Genomic DNA, 16,430 nt, shown 5'->3' with positions numbered 1-16,430 from the left:
TGCTGAACACCTTGCGGGCCCCGGGGAACATAATTACATGAAGCCTTGCGACAGGGAGAAATAACATCAGCTCCCACACTGCACCGGCACAAGAATAAGCATGCCAAATGAGGCTCACAAAAAAGGAACAGGTAGTGAGGAGGGGAGGGTGTTTTATACGTTGGAAGGGGTTGTGAATGGAGGCACAGGGGCCTAAATGTGTGATTCATCACGGCAAGAGGGACGAGGAGCTAATGTACTGGAGCAGGCTTGAAAGAGCCATGTAAGAAAGACCAGAAGCAAGCAAGGGAATAGATGTGGCAAAGAAGACAGGTAGCAGAATGAGCAAGGCACGAGTCGGGGGTACACGCGGGTGGACTGTGCCCACCCACTTTTTTCACAGAGTGAACGCCATCCACCCTGCCAAGAATTTGGGCCCCACTGAATAATGTGCTGAACTCGACCTGGTGTAATTTCCGAACAGTGGGACACTTTCAGCAAGGCGGCATGGTGTCTGCATTCCATCTGCAACAAGCATTTACAATGCAATGGTCTCGGCAATATTATAGGTAGAGCTATTGGTATTGTTCATTATACACTCTTTTACCTCTCAATCCTTTCACTTTCACCCATCCGTTTGCCCTTCCACCGATCTTTTTTTTCACCTTTTCACTCCATCCTTTCTTCTCACTCTTCCATCCTAATTTTCGCCTTTCCTTTATTTCCTTTCACTGTTATTTCTTTCATCTTTTCCCTTGTTATTAACTTTCTGCCTATATCTCGCATCATTATTTTACATTTCTTATCTGTCTCGATTATGCAAATTTTTCCTGTTTCTTCTCTCTCTGTTCTCCCCGCTGTTCATCTTTCCATGATTTTACTTTCTCGCTTTCCTTGGCCTATGCCCACAGCCCTCTAGCATGATTTCTCTCTCCATTACTTATTGACACATTGTCTGGAGACGGAAGTAGCCACAAATGACGAATTAACGTTTTATTGGGGACAAGTTCACCAGCCCACCTCCCCTTGTGCCAGCCTTCGCTTAAGCAGATTAAGTGGGAGGTCAGCTCACTACTCACCAGCCACTGTGCTAAACACAGAATTGTTAATAACTATGACTGAAATATGTTAGTCGTCAATTAAACGTGTTCAATTTTATAAACCGCGGAAGCAAACTATGCATTTGCTATTAATGCCCCTTCCTTTTGGAGGCCGCTGGGCTGACCTCCAGTGAACACAGACACGCCCCCAATACGATTGGCTGAAACAACCATGTCATGCTGTGAAACGAATAATAACTATGATAAATCGTCGTGGAAATGCGCTGTTCGTGTTAAATGACCTTTTATAGAGTTAGAAGCCAGCTGGTCTGTAGACAAGAGAAAAGCTGTTAAGATGGTTCAGAAAGTCGCGAGCAAAGAGTGGGCAGAGACCATAGAGTCCGCGGCGTTACTGGTCACAGTCCGTCTTCCATGTCACGGCTGCATGCTAGAGGTGTCCAGTGTACAGATCACCCGACGAGTTACTGACCGTGACAGAAAGAGCAGGGGGCAGTAATGCTTGGCACGGGTGTAATTCCTGGCACGGCTTGGTATGTCACAGAGCCATGGCTGCACTGACCGGGCTCCAATGTACAGCACTGGCGTTCGAGGCGGATGGAAGCTTCGAAACTTTTTCGGATTCGGGGGCGTGTTCCTGCTGTTTTAAAAGGGCGTGGCTAAAAAGTGGAAAGAACAGCAAGGAACACGCCCCCGAATCTGAAAAAGACAGAGCCTATTTGGAGGGACGGCTCTCTCCTCCAATGGCTGGCCTCCGTTTAGGAAGCCAGCCAATGGAGGAGAGGCAAAAAGAGAGGCGGGCTAAGGAGCCACTCTCAGAAACATTAAATCTCCGACTTAAAAAGCAACAACGTGCAGGCGGGGATGGAGCTTTCTTATTTAAGACTCCTGCTGGGCCCATAACAAAGGCCGAATTTGAGGGGTCATCAGGCCTCCTTTTGTGAGTCTCTTGGCTGGGAGCAGTCAGGAGCCTCACACCTAGATGAAAATGAAGTGGAGGGGAAACAAAGGTTGGCACTTCACACATACTTAAGATAGGCAACTTTTCACTTTGTTCAGTCCCCTGCTTAGGAGATATGCATGCACTGTAAGAATGTCAGAAAGCAAATTGCATTTATATAGAGCTTACTTCCTCCGAGGAGGCGTTGAAATAGTTTAAGTACCACCATTTTTTTCTTGTATAGCCCTACTCATTCCAATGCAAGGTGTCAGAGCGCTTTACATCAACATGTGCATATTAGATGTACAATAAATTGTATAAGTCTGTAAATTAATGTACAGGGTGTGTTACATAAAACTGGGGGATTGCAAGGTGTAGAAGTCACATATCATCTTCCATAGCCCACTGTGCTATTATCCTCGCAATGCGCTCAAGCGTACACAACCTGCTAAACATATATGTCAGGGTTTTAGATCTGATGTCACTTCTTGTGATACCACTTCCTGTAAAGTCGTGGCTTGTGATGCCATTTGTGATGTCATGCACCATGATGTCATGCGCCGTAATGTCATGCGCCGTGACGTGGTGCGCATACTGCCCTAACTAGGTTAATCCTCCCACTTCTTTTTTTTTTTTTAATGAATTGTGCTATGAGAATGAGCAATGGGTCTACTTTTGGTGGGAGGGTCACGTGTGTTCTGCAAGTCTGCCTGGAAGTCTACTATTCTATCGGAGCGTCTCTCTGCGGGTCTCGGTGTATTTGGCCGTCGTTATGGCTGTGGGCCTGTCTGCAATGCATGCATCTGTTTCAGTCCTTCTGCCTGTCTTTTGAGTATGTGTCTGTGTCTGTGTCTGTGCCTGTGGGTCTGCCAGAGTGCCTCTATAAATGTTTGTCTTTGTTATTGTGACCAGTAGCAAAACTTTTCCTGTGTCTGCGCATAAGCAGGATCGCACACACTGTAAAGGCGGCCCCAGCTGCTTGGTCGTTGAAAAGCCTCTTGTTTTTGAGCGCAGGAAGAGTAGCAGTGGCTTACCGTCCTCGTAAGCGGCCGTAGCCAGAGAGCTGTTTATTCTGACAAAGGAGACATGTGGCTGCTGTCCAGGCTCCGCGGTATCCCGGGTTGGTTCCAGCATCGGGGCCGTGTAGTCCCAGGTGCGCGTGTCCCACAGCCGCACGTCTCCCGATGTGTATCTGGAAGACAAGCACATCATTCACTCCAAAGGGAAAGGGGGATAAAGCAAATAAGAAAGTGGCCAAAGATAAACATGCAAATCCTTTTTAAAGCAACAGAGCAACAACTTTCAGAAAATCAAGCCTTCCAACAACAGGGTGTCTGTATGTGTTTACAGTCTTATGCAGCACAATTTTAACCTTGGGACATTAAATATTTTACATAAGCACCAGGTTACGTTACACTTTTCTTTTAGGCACGGGGAGACAGAGATTTTCCAAGAATCACAGGCAGTTGAGCCGAGGCCGGGACATTAACTTGGTCCCCAGCTCCAAAATCGCCAACGCAAGCCATTAGGCCACATCCTCTCTGTGGATTAAACTTACTTGTCCTTCGCCCTTTCAAGTTCGTACAACATTAAATCAGCTCTAGGTTATGTCCAAAGCATATGTACAAAGTACCCTTTTGGAGGCATGTGCACAGGGGCGTTACTAGTCTACATAAGAAGTAATGAACTGCGCACCTTATAGCTGGACATCACTCTGCTATTCTGCAGAGATTATGTCAAAGCAGGTTCAGCAAGAAAAGAGTTTGAGATAGGGATCTGCAGCAGGTATGATGATTTCTAAATCCGTCCCCATTCATGACAAGATTAAACAAGCATTGGCAAAGTCTGGCTATAATGTGCTAATGCATGCAGACTGCATTTTTGCTTTCGGTGTTTCATGTGGTTAAAACCTTAAAATCAGACCTATATGCTTTGCCAACACGTTTTCTTCAAACCAGCAGAATTGTGTGCCATTATTCATGAGTGTAAGCACACGTGTGTATATGTGATATGCACACAATTCCTAAAACTTTACAAAAAGTATGCTGCAGTAAAACCAAAAACACATCAAAAAGACTTTTTTTCTGTAATACAGTGCCTGAATGAAATATAGAATTTTAAGTGTAATGGTTCAATGAAAGTTTAGAATGTAAAGTAGTCCCTCATGCATTCCAATGGAAGCACTTTGTGGAAGGCAAGAAGATTCACCAGATAGTCAATAGTGCAAGGTGAGAGAGTTATACCCCTATGGCTGAAGCCAAATCCCACTCGAGTATATTTTAACGAACTTGATTACAGATCTTGCACACATCTGCACTGTGAAGCCAGATTTAAAAATGATTACTATTAATCTGACACCTCTCCGACTATTTGACGATGTTACTTACATTCAAATACTGAACCTTACAAGGAACCACGTGGACAGATATCGGAGGGATGCATTTCTCATGATCATGCGCTGTGGAAATTTAGTTTACAAATGAACATTATCTGCGCCATCTTGCCTCTCCCCAGCGCGACACACAGGAAAGCGCACGGCAACCATTTTAGGCACCCTGGTCTCTCTCTCTCTGCTCACTGCCGATCGCCAGCGCGTCCCCCTGGCGCTGCAAGCATTCCCCCGCGCGCCGGCCACCCCCGCTCTCTCATACACGGGCCATAAACCCTCTCCTTCTGCGCGACCCTGCCATGGAACCACATCCCACGCCTGACCGACATCCCATACATGGTCATGCATCTCTTTGATAACCCCCTTCCTCTGCGCCCCATTGTCCGAACCGATCCCAGGCCATCACCTAGCCCTGCAGATGCAGTTTATTGCCCCTACTGTAAGGGAAACACCCCACATCAAAGGGATTACAGTAGATCAAGGCCCCCCCACCCCCTGAGACCCGACCGGTCGTACACACCCCCGGGAATTGGCGGAATGTCCAGCTGTGTGATAGCCATCTCCTACTGTGGGTGGGGTGGGGACTTCCACTGTAGATATGTGTGGGAACGAGCTCGAAGTGGGGATTCCGAGGATGTTCTTTCATGTATCAAGACAATCTCAAGAATGTGCCATGTATGATAAACCTGCAATAAAGTCATAAACCTGTGTATAAGAGGCCAGGCCTCAGAGATGCAGTTAGAGCACCTCGTGACGATACTTCGCTGTCTGATCTGATGTGTTCCACTCCGACGGAATAAAACGTTGTTTCCTGCCTTCCAGTCTCCGGCGCCTGCCTCTTTATTGGTTTAGCATCGAATGGTATAAGAGGCGATTACCGCCGGGCAATACTTGAAAGGTTATCGACTACGACTGCCGCTACCATTTAACAATTGGCGTCCCAAGCATGGGGCCCATCAGCGACACGTGGATCCAGTGGGAGAGGTCCCGACGACAGAGTGAACGACTGCAACGATCGGGAGAGCGCCTGCCCGATAGACCCTCGTCTGGCAGCCGATCATCCGAACTTCACTGGTTCCGAGCAGACCTCTCTCGAGTGATCTACGGTCCTGACTGGGAACCATCAGGAGTGCCGCGGCAAATACGGAGGGTAGAGGACGATCGGGCGCTGGAGGCGGAAGACGAGAAACTGTCCACGCGGTCCGGGTAAGGTCGTGAAACACGACAAATTGCGAAACGATTGATTGATTGATTGAAAAATACTAGTATTGCTTATTGATTGTTCTCTTTGAGATATTCGCTGTCTACAAACGGGGAGGAGTAGAAATACTCTCTCTCTCTCTCCCTTTGCAGATAGTGAAGGGTAGGTAACGCAGACTTTTGTCCCCGTTGTAACCCGTCGTGCCTATCTTTATCTCCCCACTGATTGATTGTCCGAACATTGATTGTTTTGAAGGATAGTGCTCTTTGAGATATTCTCTGTTTGCAAATAACGTAGAATAGAAATATTCTGTCTAGTCTTTGCAAATAGTGAAGGGTAGGTAACACAGACTTTTGTCCCCATTGTAACCCGTCGTGCCTATCTTTATCTCCCCATTGATTGATTGATTGTCCGAACACTAGTTGTTCGATATTGGTTCTTTGGAGGTATTCTCTGCTTACAAATAACGAGGAATAGAGATATTCTGTCTAGTCTTTGCAAGCAGTGAAAAGATAGGTAGTGCTGACTTTTGTCCCCGTTGTAACCCGTCATGCCTAGCTTCTCCCCACTGATTGGTAGTTGGTTCTGCCCGGACCGCTTATTAGAGGTGGACCATCCGGCTCCACTGGAAGGCACCCCTAATAAGGACATGTTCACTAAATATGGACTAGTCGCCGTAGCTTATAGCAAGCTATGGCATAAATATACAAAGGGGGACCCCGAGAGTCAGTGGCCACTGGTGGGATCCTTTTTGACCCTACAAAACTAAAAAGACGCTAGGAAATAGCCCTTTGTGGGATATATGAATCTAGGGGAAGGAGCCAAGCTCACGGTCAAGACGGCCACGAGGTAGCTCGGCTCCGTCGCTCTCGCTGCCTAAACATGTCTGCCCTACCACCCACCCCGCCCAGTAAACACGACAAAAATCCCATACAACCGGAAGCCTGCCGATACCCACCATCGACGTCACCGAACTGGACTAGAATCACGCACAATTGGACTATGCCATTTTCCGATTACACAGTAACTAGATTGCAAATATGTACAACACTCCAACAAAGTAGTATGATTAAAACATTTTAATAACTTATAGGTATAACAACATTCCGACAGGGTGAACAAGTTAAAACACGTTTTAAACAACTATTTACATGACAGTCTGCTGCAACCTCCATCCCAAAGCATTTACGTCCGCGTGACACCGTCCTCGACTCTCCTTCCTCGAAGTTGCAACATTGGCCTGTTTTGGCTGGTCCTTTTAGTCGGCTTTGGGCTATAAAAGCCATGCAAAAATCCATCGACATCAGTGGCGGACGATTGTGCGAATAGGCCGGAGGCTACACGCAGCGCCGAGGCCCTGGCAGCGCCAAGGTGGAGTCCACCATGTTGTATTGGTCTTCCCGTTCTTTGCTTCGACCGGCACCGAAGGGTGCCCTGGCAGGGGGGAAGCGACGCGGACGGGCCTCCCCAGGTGGAGGCTCGCCAGCAGATGAGGGCACCCCAGCCGTTTCTTTCACCGGCCAGCTGAGTTGCACCCTGCCATTTTACTCGCCGGCCAGCTGAGTTGCACCCGGCCATTTTACTCGCCGGCCAGCTGAGTTGCACCCTGCCATTTTACTCGCCGGCCAGCTGAGTTGCACCCTGCCATTTTACTCGCCGGCCAGCTGAGTTGCACCCCGCCGTTTTTCGCCGGCCAGCTGAGTTGCACCCAGCCATTTCACTCGCCGTCCAGATGAGTGGCCGCCCCTGCACTCACCGACCGGCTGCAACGGGACAGCCATTCAAGTCTTGCCTGCCGGGTAGCCACTCAGGCGCGGATCCACTAAGATTGCCATTAGCGTTTCACTCGAGAAATGGGCCCCCGCAGCCGAGGGATCGAGGGACCCACCCCGGTGGCTGTAACGAAGAGCTGCTGCTGCTGCTGCCTTTGGACTCCGGCGGTCGGTTCTTCGGATCCAGGCCTAGCCCACCGTGAGACGGCCCTGGACTCGGAGGCTTGTCTGCTCGGGCGAGGGCCCCAGCCCTTGAAAAACACCCTCTCAGCTTTGCAGGTTCTGCGGGAGTCATTGACATTCGACTCCCGTGGGCCTCCGGTGGGGACAATCGCCGCTATTTTTCTTGATTATTCCACGATAACTTGTCCTTGCCCCGGGCGGCAGCCATCTTGCCACCGTTTGGTGCCGTAAAAGAAAGACTGATTCAGGGCGACAGCGGAAGAACCCGCCTGCTGTCCCGCCCCAAGGACGGACCACGGCATCGCTACAAGACCGCGGTGACGCCATGCTGACGCAAGCCGACGCTGACGAAAAGTTCTCGAACTATCGAAGGGGATTCTGGTCCGGCAGCTAGTTAGTGGAAAGACTTAGACTGTGCACTGGACCCACCCGACCTCGCCCCAAAATGGCGCCGAGACGCCTCTCACACCGTGGCCGGCCTGAACGGTTGTAGGCCCGTATTTGTATACTGACATTGTTTTAAATAAAGGGCTTCTTAAAGGAATTACGGAATCAGTGTCATGACAAATCATCTAGGTTGGTAAAGTTTTTTTTTTTGAATAAATGATTGTTACTCCCAAGCAATAGAAAACAGATAAAGCAGACCCCATTTACCTGAATCTTTTTGATTAACGGAATTTGTACCCGTCACACCTGTCTTTTTCCAAGAGTTGTCAGAAAATGATCGACTATAGCTTAAGGTATATGCCGAATGCAAGGTATGGTATCTTGCACCATAATATACGACCGATTGAGAAATACATGTACGACCAGGGAACCCGAATTTAGGAGATGAATGAAATAGAGCATCTTTGTTTCGGAAGAAAAGAATAATAGGTCTGTGGTATTACCCACTCCTGCGGCTAGCCTGGTACGTGGTAAGTAGAACTTTTTCGTGTCTACGCGCGCTAATGTACTTTGAATACTGCACATCCCCCCCCCCCCCCCCTCTTTTCCCTCTCTATAGGTCACGACGAAGTTCCGACTGAAGAATGGGGTGGACATGGACCGCACCGTGTTCAATATAGGGAAAAACATAGACAAACGTTGTGGGATAATGCGCAAAGTGCAGACCACCATTGGGAACATGAAAAACTGTATGGTATGATTGTGCGTGTGTGCTACGATTATGCGGCATGAATGTGTATGCATTTCATGCTTGGGTCGCTTGAAGAGAGCGTCATCGTATGATTGAAGTGCTTGTCTATCAATCAAAGGGAGGGGAGTAAAAGGTCCGACACCCCCCCCCCCCCCCAAGATAAACTACAAAAATACTGAAAATACGCAGCATGCATAGGAAAGAGGACAGGAAAGGAGAGGTCCCCATACTCAACGTAGCCCTGTATCTCCGTCTTAAGTTTCTGCGCTTGATGTATGTACTGTCACGCCCTATCCGGTATTTGTGTGTACGTGATCACCGAATTTATGTCTTTCCCCCGCTTGTATTTTCTTACATAGAACTGACCCATGCTACTCCAATGTTGTGTGTGCACCAAGTAGCCTATTATCGTACACATGTTACTCACTCTCTCTCGTTTTGTGTCGTACGTATGCCAAATAGCCTACTTGATGTGCACGTCTCTCTCTCTCTCTCTCTCTCGCTGAAGGCTTTCTTGCTCTCTTTCTTTTTTTTTTTTTTGAACAAATTAACGACACATACCTCCTCAGTATGTGTACAATTGGCCTCGAACACGGCGGTGTTCGAACAAATTGACAGAAACAAAAACGACCGTACTTTACCACGTTACTACCTCTCCTTTCTGCAAAATGTTGAATTTAATTGGCTGAGAAGGAAAGGACAGGTAAGACGACTGAGGTCTCCCAATCTGGCCCTCATCGCGGGGACTATATGTCAGTGGTTTTTCGTTTTTAGAGCTTTAACAACACCATCTCCACCGCCCAGAACTGCCCCCGCCCAAATGTTCCGAACTAGAATGTCCAAGCACCCCGTCCTCCCAGAATCACCCCAGCTCTGTACTAGCCGTCCCAGAGTATTCCGAACAAAAACAGCTGATGACTTTATTTTCTAAAGGTACATCGCCTAAGCTGATGAGGGTTACCTATTGTCTCCAGCAAGAAAAATGTTTAGCTTATGTCCCTCCCCGAAATAGATACCTGTGAACCCATGACAGTAGCACCTCGCACTTTTTTTTTCATAAACTTAGCAGTCCTCGGAGGAAAATGTGTATTAACAGAACTTGTGTTAAGATGAACGAGTCTCTACCAGAGAAGCCGGTTCGAATTTTTGATAAACCAGAAAGTCGACAGATGTCAGGCTTCCTGCAACGATTATAGGGCACAGGAGTCGACACCTAGCAGGCCAGACGATGAACAGGAACACCCACAGAAACCTGCACCACAGCAATGATTAATAGATTAGTAACACACACCGACATAAGAGTTAATAGACATCAATCATGCAGCGACCGACAAAAGCATTTCCCTAACTACTCGGTGGTTGGGAGAGAGGATGAAGTGTGTAAATGTCTTCCCTGCCAACTCTCTAAGATTTTGTTTCTTGTACTCATTCAAAGATAACCTGCGGCCATCGGAAGAGAGGGGTCGGACGTGACGCACAGCCTGGCTGCGAACCATGGAACATCTATGGCAACGACCAAGGGGGAAGCAACGAAGCAAAAAGGGCGTGAGACGAGGCACCATTATCAGGATGATAAGCGATAGAACGAAGGGCTATCTCGAGGCCCCCTGCTCGCTGACCAGCGTGCCTTAAGTCCCAACCCGTCGGGCCCGATTGATGGGCCCAGTGCTGAAAGATTCTGCTCTCCTTGGTCCGCTTTTTGATCCGATCCCACTCCATCCCCTCTTCCCTCGGCATCCCAAAGCACGCCACATCCCTTCTCTCTCTCTCTCTCTTTTATATGGATTTTGAATTTGACTTAACTACAGAAGAACAAAAAAAAAAGCGGGTACCCCGTCTCAAAGTACCTATGATAAAATGTGTTAGGGAACAGGAATGTGATCGGAGAACAACGAATGGTCACACCCTGCTACGTGAAAACTTGGATTTGAGCTGGACCTTAGCTCCACCGCCGGTGCTCAACAGTGCCAACAAAAGAAGAAGAACAATAAGAGCTTACCAGTGATGGCTCATTATAATAGGACACTGGAAAGAAGAACTCCCTTCCATGACTGTAACTCATGTTAAGTTGAATTCCTCTCCCAACCACCTTTTTATATTGACTATCTTCCAATCGAGTTTTCATGATATTGCATCAGTCACTTCCAACTGTACACTGATAAGTTAAGAAACTCTAACTTTGTATAATGACATTTGTATAACACCAGCCGTGCACATGACTATGCTGACTATTTTTGATCCACACGAAGTCTGGGCCTTAAGTAATGTACGAAATATCCCTTGTTTTGCCAGAAACATTTTTTGCTTTACGGTATCATGTTTGTGCTCAAACAAGCTCCCCTCCTCCTATCCCTGGGTCTGACATGCGGCGCAGCTGATGTAATTTTGTATGCACTACCTCCTCGCCTATTTTATCAACTACATGTAACTATGTACAATTGCGTCAGATTGCTCCTGCCTGTCCTAAAGACTCTGTACTTTTAAGGAATGCATGAAAAACATTTACGGTATTATAGCTAAAGGGTTAACGAAGGTGAATGTCGGCCAGGCAAGCTGGCGAGATATGTTAAAAGGGAGGACTGTGGAAATTTAGTTTACAAATGAACATTATCTGCGCCATCTTGCCTCTCCCCAGCGCGACACACAGGAAAGCGCACGGCAACCATTTTAGGCACCCTGGTCTCTCTCTCTGCTCATTGCCGATCGCCAGCGCGTCCCCCTGGCGCTGCAAGCATTCCCCCGCGCGCCGGCCACCCCCGCTCTCTCATACACGGGCCATAAACCCTCTCCTTCTGCGCGACCCTGCCATGGAACCACATCCCACGCCTGACCGACATCCCATACATGGTCATGCATCTCTTTGATAACCCCCTTCCTCTGCGCCCCATTGTCCGAACCAATCCCAGGCCATCACCTAGCCCTGCGGATGCAGTTTATTGCCCCTACTGTAAGGGAAACACCCCACATCAAAGGGATTACAGTAGATCAAGGCCCCCCCACCCCCTGAGACCCGACCGGTCGTACACACCCCCGGGAATTGGCGGAATGTCCAGCTGTGTGATAGCCATCTCCTACTGTGGGTGGGGTGGGGACTTCCACTGTAGATATGTGTGGGAACGAGCTCGAAGTGGGGATTCCGAGGATGTTCTTTCATGTATCAAGACAATCTCAAGAATGTGCCATGTATGATAAACCTGCAATAAAGTCATAAACCTGTGTATAAGAGGCCAGGCCTCAGAGATGCAGTTAGAGCACCTCGTGACGATACTTCGCTGTCTGATCTGATGTGTTCCACTCCGACGGAATAAAACTTTGTTTCCTGCCTTCCAGTCTCCGGCGCCTGCCTCTTTATTGGTTTAGCATCGAATGGTATAAGAGGCGATTACCACCGGGCAATACTTGAAAGGTTATCGACTACGACTGCCGCTACCATTTAACACCGTGCAAATGGACAATAGAAGGATGAAAATGTTACCCAGTACGCATCTATTCATAGCACGTATTGTAGTAGATTCACATGCTCTGCATACTCCTGCCATCTAGTATTGGGCTCTGACAGTATAATTAGTTTTTCTTCAAAGAAGCTTCAAGTCTCAGGCTGGGCAGATCACACAGTATACATTTAGCTGTTGCACAGCATGTTTGGATGCATATGGCTATCCACCTTGCCATGCCTGCCTTTGAAATCGGATTACCTTTGTGGGGTTTTGCCAAGGCTACGAAGAGCGGTTTAGTATTTGCTGAAGGACATGGTCCTATCAATATAATACATCAGTGCTCGTTGATATACAAGGTGTGCAACTTGTGTACCTGAATGGATGATTGCTTAATGGTGAGTGCTTGTAACTTGCTGATGTGCCTGAGCGAAGATATGGCTATGACAAAGGACACCTTCCAGGAAAGAACTGGTATGCTGCTACAGCAGCGAAGTGAAGGCATATAGAGGTATATGCAAGATCTGTCTTTTGGAGGTGTAGAAGGTGGAAGATGATATCTTAAACATTGGCTTTGAGGGAGGTCTATTTGCTTGGAGATTAAATAGTAGACAAATCTCTTCCAACTGGCTGCGTAGCAGGCACATGTAGTGGACCTACGTGCCCCATGCATCATAGTCATGCATTCCTGGGGGAAATTTAGGTAACCAACCTCTAAGACCTCAGATGCCAGATTGCTAGATCAAGCTGTTTGGGATCTAGGTGCCTGATTTGGCCACATTGTTGTGTGAGAAAATCTGATCTGATAAGTAGCTTCTTGTGGCGCCTGATGAATATCGATCCTCACACCAGGGCTGTCTGGACCAAGTTGGTGCCAGTAAGAAGGAGGTCACAGACACTTGCCTCATTTTCATCACCAAATAGGGTATTAGTGGGAGAGGTGGAAAAACTACAGCAAACCAATTTATCCAGTGGATTGCCCACGGACTGTGGTTGTTGGTAATTGGAGGTAGAGCTGGCCAATTTTAGTTTTATGGGGTGGCAAGTAGTTCTAAGACTGGGGTTCCATTAAAAGTATCTTTGGAGCACTAGCAGGTGACTACATACCTGTGGACTTGTTAATGCATCTGGCTTAACAGGTCAGCAAAACTGTTGTTCACCATGATATGTTTTCACTAGAAGATGTATCTTATTGCAGATTGCCCAGTGCTAGATCTTTTGTGCTGGTGCAGACAGCTGGGGGAAGGGGGTACCTCCACTTCTGTATGTTAGCTGCATGTATAATAGCAGTTATGTTGTCAGTCTTTATAAGGATCACCTTGCTGTAAACTAGTTTCTAGAAAGCTCTGAGGACTAGGCCTATGGCTATCAACTCAAGGTAGTTGATGTACTAACCCTAGTGGTGAGGGGGCCAAGTAACTTGCACTGTCATGTTGCTGTGATGTACATTCAACCCAGTAAGTGATGCATTGGTGGTAATGGTCACCTGCAGGTTGTTACTGTTCCACCGCTACAGAGAGATCGGAGTCCTGGCCTTTATCAACTTTAGCTCTTACCACTTACCCTCTGCTCACGAACATGGTCTCGTGGGGCACTGTTGGAGCAGGTGCATGTGCAATCTGGCATGCAGCACAATACGTATTCAGGATGCCATCGTACCCAACATTTCTTACAGTTCTTACAGTTAGTGGGCGAGTGAACTAGAAAAAGGCAGTAGCTGTTGGATCACTCTATCCTGGTTGGGAAATACTTTTATTGTAGCCCAGGAAGGGTTGAATCTGTTGGTATTGGAAGTGGGACTTTCTTTAATTTACTGTGAAGCCTAGGTTGCAGAACGGAGTGAAGGTTGTTAGTGTATGTGCTAGAAATTGTTGCCTGCTATAGCTCTTAAATCAGCTAGTCATCAAGTTAAGGGAAGATGTGGATGCCCACTCTGCGCAGGTGAGAGGCCACCACCTCCAGGCACTTAGCAGAAACCCTTGGAGCTACGATGACCCCAAAGAGTAGCACTGTGAATCGGTAGAGTTGTCCACTTCCCACAAGCCAAACATAGTGGTGATGGGCAGGAAGAATGGGGATGTGGAAGTAGGTGTCCTTGAGATCTAACACCGTCATGAAGTACACTTGGCGGAGCAGAGGGGTAATTGCCTGCAAGGTTGTCATTTGGAAGTTCTCCATCAGAATTTGTAGATTGAGTGATCTCAGGTCCCAGATGGGCTGGAAGGAGCCGTCCTTCTTTAGAATGGGACAATGCAGTGAGTAAATACCTTTGCCCTGTCGGTGGAGGAGCACGAGCTGTACTGCACCCTTTGGATGAACGCTTAAATCTCTTCCTCTAAGAGAGCACAGCTCAGGAAATATTGGACTGGTGGTATGATGGGGGTGGTATGGAATTCTGAACAGTAGCCCTGCTTAACTAATGCCAGCACCCTCTGATCTAAAGTGATTTCCTGCCAGCGAGGGTAGAAATCCTTTAGTCTCTCCTGGACATGTGTGTTGTGATCAGGGGAGAATGTGGATGTGTCAGTGTTTGGAAGCGGAGCTCCTTTAGAGGAGCAGCCTCTGCTTGTGCCCATGCCGCTGTTGCCTATACAACTGCTCTTTGAGTATCCTCTGTCTGTTTAGGACCCGTCAAAGGCCTGTTGCTGGTGCTTGTAGGCTTGTGACTGTCCAAAGTTATTGACTTGTTCCTGGCCCTGAAATACTGCTTATGAAAGGTGATCCTCAGAGTGGCAGACTGCAAGGCTCACAACGACTTTGTGATCTCAGTGTCCGTCTCATTTTTTCCCAACATCTTATCCATTTAGGGTCCAAAGAGATGTTCTTCATCGAATGTACTATTCAGGAGGTATTGTTGGTCCCCTGATTTGAACCCTTAGATGCAAAGCCATGCACGGTGGCAGAGCAGCATATTGGTGTTAACACTGCAGGAAGCGATATCCACAGCGTCGAGAGTGAAGTGCATGTTTGCGTTGGAAATAATCTTTCCCTCTGCAACTAGCTTCTTCCCCCCTTTCTGAATGTCTCAGAGAGGTGCACACCATTGACTACATCTCCTCCCAGTGAACATGTTGTACATTGACAGCTAGACAACAAAGTTGGCAATACGCACCTGGGTGGTTGCACCAACCGCCACCAGTTTGCCGGCACAGCAGAGGCTTGAGATGAAGACCGCTTCCTTTCTGTGTGTACCACCAGGAAATCCTGAGGGTCCTGGCCGGGTATGCAGATAGGGTAATTAGGAGAAGCCATAAAATTCTTCCAGACCCATGGTGTGAGCACCTTAGCCCTGACAGCGTCTTTGAAGTTGTCAGACTGACCTGAGCATCCCTTTGAGGTATAGGTATGAATTGGACAGCACGCTCGTTCTTACAGAGGATCTCCACTAACACAGCTGTCCTTGTCCTGTAGGACTTGCATGTGTATAATGATCTGCTGCATGTGTATAATGAGCTGCTTGCCGGATGATGGAATGATATGAGGTAGTATCATCTAACAGAGATAGTTTGGCTGGGTATGGCTGTAGATCTGAATCATCAGTGCAATCAACATTATATTTCGGGCCCCAATAGCCTGGTCATAAGAATGTCTTTCCCATACAGGCAGCCAGGGTCAGAATAGGAATGGACTGACCCTGTTCGGAGCCTCTGGTGGAGGTGGCGAGGGGGAAGTGGGGATGAGGAAGGGCATGATGGTGGTGGTGGTGGAGGCATAGGAAGAGGAGGTGGTGGGAATGAGTTCCTGGTTGTAGGACCTTGGGGCAAAGGGACTATTGCCATGTCCCTCTTAGGTCCCAGGTGTTGCATTGCATCAAAGGCGAGCTCCTCCTTGAAAGTCACCGTGTATGGAATTGGTGGCTTATTTGTTGAGGACTTCCCTGGTGATGGCTTAGCAGACATCTTTCCAGTCTCTGGGTGAACAAAGAGCCAGTTGTGCCTTGCATCGAGTTCCTCTGCCATTTCTCCGATCTGCACATCGATGGGGCCCTCGGTGCCAGCATAACACTCGGTTTCCGAGACACTATCTGCATTGATTTAGACTCTGAAAGAAGAAGTTTGGTGACCTTCGGATGAGACAGGGTTGATTAATGGCAAGGTTTGCCATCCTTCAATGTGAGCTTGCTCGGCTCCGAAGCCTTTCCTCAGGGATGACTGGAGCCTAAGGGCAGCAGTGGACCAGAGGCTGCGGGCCTCATTCTGCCTGCCTCTGGGCTGATGATCATCTACACTAGGTGAGTGGTGCTCTGCTTCGGTGTGGGGGCAATTACGTGGGCAGGGTTTCATTCTATGGCTGTGCAATGGAGTTATACCCAAACATCCTTGTGTCTTCTCAGTAT

General features: G+C 48.0%; 1 protein-coding gene across 1 annotated transcript in view; it reads right to left on the bottom strand.

Annotated features, from left to right (window-relative positions):
* The window catches only part of FBXW8 (F-box and WD repeat domain containing 8), a 698,699-nt gene that overhangs the window by 335,772 nt on the left and 346,497 nt on the right, over positions 1–16,430 (bottom strand). The window contains exon 5 of the mRNA XM_085633260.1: positions 3,012–3,169. Coding sequence (XP_085489386.1) covers positions 3,012–3,169 — 158 coding nt within the window. The remainder of the gene's footprint in view (positions 1–3,011; positions 3,170–16,430) is intronic.

Source organism: Triturus cristatus, chromosome 11, assembly GCF_964204655.1.
Source record: "Triturus cristatus chromosome 11, aTriCri1.1, whole genome shotgun sequence".
Classification (NCBI taxonomy): domain Eukaryota; kingdom Metazoa; phylum Chordata; class Amphibia; order Caudata; family Salamandridae; genus Triturus; species Triturus cristatus.
This window is presented reverse-complemented; position numbering and strand designations above follow the sequence as displayed.